Source organism: Rattus norvegicus, chromosome 8 (assembly GCF_036323735.1).
Source record: "Rattus norvegicus strain BN/NHsdMcwi chromosome 8, GRCr8, whole genome shotgun sequence".
Lineage (NCBI taxonomy): Eukaryota > Metazoa > Chordata > Mammalia > Rodentia > Muridae > Rattus > Rattus norvegicus.
In genome coordinates, this window is record NC_086026.1 from 45879328 (window position 1) to 45886742 (window position 7415).

Here is a 7415-nt window from a genome sequence, read left to right on the forward strand (position 1 = left end):
TAATGGAGCCTTTGAGATACTGCAACACGTGAACCATTAGGAAAAGGGAAGGACATTTTAGCCATTGACACCTGACAGTAGCTACAATGTCAAGCTTGTACAACATCTTCAAAACTGATGCACTATTACCTACATTTCATTTTGTAGCTACAGAGATCTGTGACAAAGGGTAGGAGACCAGTGTTGGGTCAAAATGCAGTGTTTTTTGGCCATAACTGGACATAGCTTGTTGCCATAGCAAAAGTATATTCCCTAGTCAAAACAGACAGCTTGAGTAATAGGAAAGGAGGAATAAGTATGTTCAATGCAAAGCACTGGCTAATGGGGCCTGATTTCAGGGCTTCGTAAAATGTTCAAAGTAGAGGGTAGAGGGTAGAGAGACCACAACTACTAAGCAGGGTCACATCATAAAATTGATAAGATCCTAAAAATGTATAAAAATGTATTTTGTTCCAGTTGCCAAGTACTTGGTCTAACAGTCTCAATTTTCTTGTCTTATGATGACTCATTTAATTAATAAATTATGTCTGAATCACAAGTTACAAAGAACACTAGAAGGACTTTTTCATCAAATTGCTGATACTGAATATCCCATTAAATGAACTGATCTCTCTCAGCACAATCTCACCAGGTCACTCCCTTCTTCAACGTGGTCCATGGATTCACATCAACTATATTGGTATTGTGGTATTCAAGTTTCTCCTCTGTATGACCATGGGATGCTATTCCAAGTCTGATGCCCTAACTCTAAAGGTCAATTAGATGTTTCCCAAGGCAGTGTAACTGTAGAGGTTGGAGACCCATATTTATTCTTGATTGTATCATCAAACAATTCTCTGAAGACTGGAGCTTTGCTTTTCTTGCTGAAAATATAAACATTGGTCAGGGGATCCCTGGCCAACTGTCCAGACAACAAGTGGGAGACTTAGAAGAGCAACATTGGTTACAAAGTCTCACTCCAAGAGATTCCTATTTATTATGTTTGTATTGGGGGAGCAAGATACACATTTTAAATAAGATTGTAGTTCTGTAACTGTGCAGCTAGGGTATTTTAAACTACTTTTAAAACACTTTTTTGATACCCTAAAATACCACTTTAAATTGATGAGGTCCTAAGAGTGACATTAAACTGTCATTAAACTCAGAGAAGACTCAGTGCCTGGGGCACTGTGGAGGTAAATTTTGTCACAAGAGAGGAATTAGGAAAAGAGCAAAGGAAGAGAACTGGCACAGCTAATGTCTGGCAGAGTGAAGGGAGTCAAGCTACAGCACGTTCTCTGGCTAGTTATCAATTTTGGAAAAATGGTTCATAACTGATGGGAGTCATTAATACCAATCTCAAATTCCTGTGAGAGGGCAGGCTGGCTTCTTCTGATGATCTGAAATGGAAGCATCCTGTGGAACACCCTGCTCTGAACTGGGTAGCATTTTTTTTTAATTTACTTTTTCTGGATCTTATCATATATTTAGTCGGATATTAAGTCATAGTTTTGAAGACATTGTTGGAGCCTTGAAAGGAAGGACCTTACTTTGCACAACTTCCTGTTGGGAGATATTAAAAGTAATTTTGACTCTACATTTGGAGTAGGTTTGAAAACGGTGTTTAATGTAGTCCCTTTAGATTGATATCTAGAGAATTATTTCATCTCAAAAGTGGGGTTAATAAATGTTGCCCATACGATTCAAGGGAGAAGAAAAGTGTACCATTGTGTGCTTGCACCCCCTCCTCCCCAAAAGTTCTGCCATGCTGGGGTAAGAAGAAAATGCTAGGATGAAAACAGATATTAATATTCATTAAATAATATATGGTGGATTGCAGTCCTTTGCATAGTATTGTATAGATATTAAATGAACACGCAAAAACATACACACTCGTGCACAAACACACATGCACAAATGCACACATGCATACACATGCACAAACTGACAAAGGCTCCTTTGTATTCCAGGCTGGCCTTGAACTCCTATAAGGATGACATGAATTCTTTTTTTCTGTTCATCCTGCCTCATATTCCCCATTGCTAGGATTATAGGAAAGCACAGCCAAGCGCCTGGTTCACCTTGAACTGGGAGTTAAACCCAGGGCATGTGTATGCTAGATGCACACCTCTCAACTACATTGTATCCTCAGTCCCTCAACGAGCATTTTTGTTACCAAAAGCTCATTCGATTATTATCAAGGGATAAGCAAACATTTCTTCTTTTTAAAAAGTTAATATCCAGTGTTTTGTCTAGACCCCCAGGGAATCTCAAGAGTTCTTCATTAACCAGGTCCCAGATCTGCAAAGCCAGAATGCAATTGTTCAGCCTTCCTGAAAGCTAGAGAACCTTAGGGAGAACTCTTTAGAGATCTCTAGCATACGAGGAGGTCCAGGCAGCTGAGAGAGCTCTAGCATGCCTGCTTGCAGAGGAAGGTAAAGAGTCTATTGTCTAACTTCAGGTTAGCACTGCAGCCTCCCTGAGCAACGGGAAGATAAGAGTTGGAAGAGAGGCACAGCCCTGATTATTGGAGCTGAAGGAGGATGAGTGGCTGAATCTGAGTGAAAGATTTGAATGATTTCCAAAGCTCGGAGAAAAACTCCCTCAGCCTTCGGCTATGTCCCAGGATAACCATTAGAAGGACGCCGGCAGTCTTCAGCCTTTGGGAACTCTTCCTGCAGACTGGCACAATTTTGTAAACTTGAACAAAGGTTGGCATTAGAGGAGAACAACAGCATAACCAAATTAAAGACCTGAGAGTTCCCTCACTGGCTCTCTGGAGTCCTTTCTAACCTCACTGGTCCTTCTGTTCTCTTCGAGGCACTGCAGTGTGGAGTCATTGGGACCCTGGGAACAACAAAGGCAACCAGAAACCAGGCTCTGTCGAAATCCATAATCTGTGTATATGTAACTCTCCTGACCACAGGAGTTGACAGGGAGGGCAGCAACGTCGTCTGTCCCCTCTCTACAATGACCCCTTTCTCTTGTCTCTGTCTCATCAGAAAGCCATGAAGATGGCCACCGAGAATGCCTCCGTGCCAGAGTTCATCCTCGCAGGCCTGACAGACCAGCCAGGACTCCGCATGCCCCTCTTCTTCCTGTTTCTAGGTTTCTACATGGTCACCGTGATGGGGAACCTGGGCTTGATAACCCTGATAGGGCTGAACTCTCATCTGCACACCCCTATGTACTTTTTCCTCTTTAACTTGTCCCTCATTGATTTCTGCTACTCCACTGTTATCACCCCCAAAATGCTGGTGAGTTTTGTTTCAAAGAAAAACATCATCTCCTACCCTGGCTGCATGACTCAGCTCTTCTTCTTTCTTTTCTTTGTTGTCTCTGAGTCTTTCATCCTGTCAGCAATGGCATATGACAGGTATGTCGCCATCTGTAACCCCCTGATGTACACCGTGACCATGTCTCCCCAGGTGTGCTTACTCCTTTTGCTAGGTGTTTATGTGATGGGATTTGCTGGAGCCATGGCTCACACAGCGTTCATGGTGAGACTGACCTTCTGTGCTGACAAGCTTGTCAATCACTACATGTGTGACATCCTCCCTCTTCTGGAACGCTCTTGCACCAGCACGCATGTAAATGAGTTGGTAGTCTTCATAGTTGTGGGCATTGATATAGGGGAACCCACAGTCACCATCTTTATTTCTTATGCCCTCATCCTCTCCAGCATCCTTCGTATCAGCTCCACAGAGGGCAGGTCTAAAGCCTTCAGCACCTGCAGCTCCCACATAATTGCAGTTTCTCTCTTTTTTGGGTCAGGGGCATTCATGTATCTCAAACCTTCTTCCCTTTTGCCTATGAACCAGGGGAAAGTGTCTTCCTTGTTTTATACAATTGTGGTACCCATGCTGAACCCATTAATCTATAGCTTAAGGAATAAGGATGTCAAAGTTGCTCTGAGAAAAACATTGAACAAAAGTTCATTTTCCTAAGGAAGAGATAATGTTTTGAAGAGTTGCTCTTTCCCCCTTTCATAAATGACTGTGTCCTCGTGTGTTCTATAGAGGAAAATTTCATTCTTTCCTGAATGAGTTCATCTCCATGTGAAAGGTTTATTAGAAGATCCTTAAAGATACAGAATGCTCATATTTAGCAAACTTTTTGAGACAAATCAGTTTCTTTCCTTATCAAGAATAGATGCAAATCATGTCTCTTCCTGGGGCGTGTGTGTCAGTCTCTTAGCAGAACGGTAGGTAGACCACAGGTTCAATATTTCTCATATTGGTTGCATTCCATTATGGCTTCCTTCCTTCCTCCCTCAGGGCACAGAGCACTTCACTTCAAATGTGAGCTGGGCTAGGATATTAAAGTCTGGTTGTGACTAAAGGAGTTTTGTGTAACATTTTAAGGGCTAATTTTAACTAGAACATTTCTTCCATCAAAAAGGTAAGAGGTTTAAGATTTTGTCGAGATGGTCTTGGATGAACGATCAGAAAATTTCTTGAAGTATTTTACAGAGTTCAGAGGAAGTTTATAATGACCTAGAGAGTAGTAGGCATGACACTTCCTGAGACAGTGATGTGAAACCTGGTCTTTTCAGGGCTGGGATTGATGATGATTGGAAGAATTTATACAACAAGTTAGGTTTCAGAAAGTTGGACATTTTCTTTTTTAGGAAACAAGACCCTCAGTACACCAGGCTGGTCTCAAAGTCATTATGTTGTGAGGCAGACTTTGAACTCTTGATCTTCCTGCCTCTACTTCTCAAGATCTGGGATTACAAACATGCATCATCATGCCCAGCTCAGTGAAAGAATTAGTATATTATTTCACTATTTTCATATTATATCTTAAAAGTTAACATGGAGACATGTGAGACAAAGGGTTATTGGTTAAGAACCTAGAGAATATTTTAGACTAATACAACTGTTTGTGTTACAAGTCATAATCAGGTTATACTGTTATCGGTTAGCAAAAGAAATGTTCACCGAATGTCACAGGTACTGCAAGCAACAGAGACCAGGTGTGATGTTTCCTTGTACCTTTTTCAGATCAACTTTCTGCCACCCAGTTTCTATCCCCAATTCATGGAATCCCCTATAGAATTCCCCTTCATTCTGGGTTATTTTTTTGGGTCAAGCCAACTGCAATCCTGACAGTGGAATCAAGAAACAAGGAAAGAGTGATATAGTGGCATTGATTTTTGGGCCTTTTGCTAGTTAGGGTCCATTTTCTATTGGGCTTCCCTCTGCTGTTTCTTCATGCCAAGATATCACTGTGCCTCCCTGGTGCTATTGCTGACTGGTCAAGCTTGGCAGTCCCTTTATGATTTCTTTTAACCATAACTATGCCTAAACCTGTGTAAGTAGCTCTTGCATTGTATCATCGACCATTTTGTTAGAATGGATCATTTGTTTTCTCTGTTATGGAGATAGCTCCCAGTAAGAGGTGGATAATCTGAAAGACCTCAGACTCATAAATTGTTGAGCTAATAGCATTATGTGGAGCAAGGTTGTTACCTTTTGGCTTAGAAGAAAAATTATAGATAGTAATTTTTTTTGTGAAGTAATAGTGAAGCTTATCTCTGGAAGAAGTCTCTTCCATTTGTGAGACAAGAAGTTCAGACAAAGGTATAGCTTTGACATTTGGGATGATGCAGATCTCTAAAGATACATTCAAAACCCATCCCAAATTTTACACCTATAACTCAACTCCTATGCTAATGCTGTGAGGACATCAAAGAAGCTCATGCAAAAAGAGATCCAGGAATTCTGCAGGGGCTAGAATCTTGTAGATATGACAGGAATGCTTTCCCCAGGAAATCTTAACATTATTGCTCAAACAAGAGCTACATGACAACACCCCAGTGTTCATGGGTGAAATTTCACAAGGTCCTGCTCCTAGATGAAGAACTATAAGAAATTAATGGCTATTGAGAGTGAGAGATTCAGTCTTCTCCAGAGATGAGATGCCTGATCTTAAAGGTCAGTCATATATATATATATATATATATATATATATATATATATATACCAAAGTACTCACCAGGCTCTACTTTTACATATGCATATACAATATATGTTATATATGTGTATGTCTTTGTGTGTATGTGTAACAATAATAGTTAAAGAAGTGGTCATGAAGTTGAAATGGAGGGGAGGGACATAGGAGAGGATAGAGGGTAGAGATTATAGAGTGAAATAATGTAAACACAGTATTCATGCATGAAATTCTAAGGAAAATGTTTTTTTCTTCTTAAAGAATGAGCATGGATCCAGGAACTGTATAGAATCTTGGAAACTAGAACAAGGTAGGGGCAGAGCACCAACAAGACTCAGAACGAGCAGAGATGAGGGATAGAGGGGAGAGTCAAGTTGGATTTCTAGCCTTTACTCAGCAGTTGTGTAACTTTAAGCAAGTCATGTGATATTTTTGGACATGAACTTAAATGAAATTAAGGAAATTAAGTGCTAGACACTCAACAATTCTGTTTTCATTTCTCTAGATCTATTTTTTCAAATATCAGCTCTACTAATATCAGTTATAATGTGAGTTTAGGCAATAAACTCATCACTTTTCTGAGTCCGTGAATATCCATATAAAAACCGTGTTTGACCAGATCATTTCTACACCTATTGATAATGTATACTTATTTGAATATTAACTAGAGAGTACATGATTGTTAATATGAATGCCAATATATTGCCCTAAATTAAATGACACATTAGGAGGTAGAATCTTTGAGAGGTGACTATGTCATGAGGGGACAAGAGATTTCTTTGTATCTGATATTGTAAGGGAGGAGCAAGAAAGTCCAGTCTGTTAACCAGAAAAAGTTGACTCTGGTAGAATAATCAATCTATTGACACCTTGACCTTGCACTCCTAGCGTCCAGTACTGTGAAAAATGAATTGCCTGTAAGCCACTCATTGTAAAGTTTTTGTTATAGTAGGCCAAACAAGGTAAGAAAATGTAGAATTTATAATTATTACCAAAGAAAACCATAGAGAAGACATCTCCATTTCTGCTGGCTTTGTGGTTCTCCTGTAGTCTCATACAGAGTCCATCCTTAGTCTATTTCTTTCCCCTAGGTGTCTATTTTTATACTCAATGCATGTCCAAGTGTGGGTGCATGTCAAAAGTTTACCATAATATTTTTCTTGTTTTCAAGCCATGAGTAGATGATTTAAAATATATCTTGAAGTGAAAGTTTCTGGTTGGGTCATGTGATGTAGACTCACTAATGTCTTGCTAAGGCAGACTGTTGTGGTGTTTTGCTGAGGCAAGACCCATGGGAGGACACATGATGTTTGGAGTAAGTATAAATAGGATTCAATAGACAATGATGGGGCGCTTGCATAGCTAGCTCTGCAATGCTTAGTTTGTCTTGTGTCTTTGCTGATCTTCACTTCATTGAGAGAAGCATGGCAGAAAATTTCTGGCTTCTGGACTGGGGGTCACAGCCATTGATTCATGCTGAT

At 40.1% G+C, this 7415-nt stretch overlaps 1 protein-coding gene across 1 annotated transcript; it reads left to right on the forward strand.

The window, feature by feature from the left end:
• Window positions 1–2993: 2993 nt before the first annotated feature.
• On the forward strand, window positions 2994–3926 carry Or8b8 (olfactory receptor family 8 subfamily B member 8). Its single transcript, NM_001000818.1, has one exon. It carries the CDS (start codon window positions 2994–2996, stop codon window positions 3924–3926), a length of 933 nt encoding a protein of 310 aa, NP_001000818.1.
• Window positions 3927–7415: the final 3489 nt, after the last annotated feature.

What these genes read in the sequence shown, in the direction of transcription:
- Or8b8 (NM_001000818.1), top strand. Translation starts at nt 2,994, where the DNA reads ATGGCCACCGAGAATGCCTCCGTGCCAGAGTTCATCCTCGCAGGCCTG.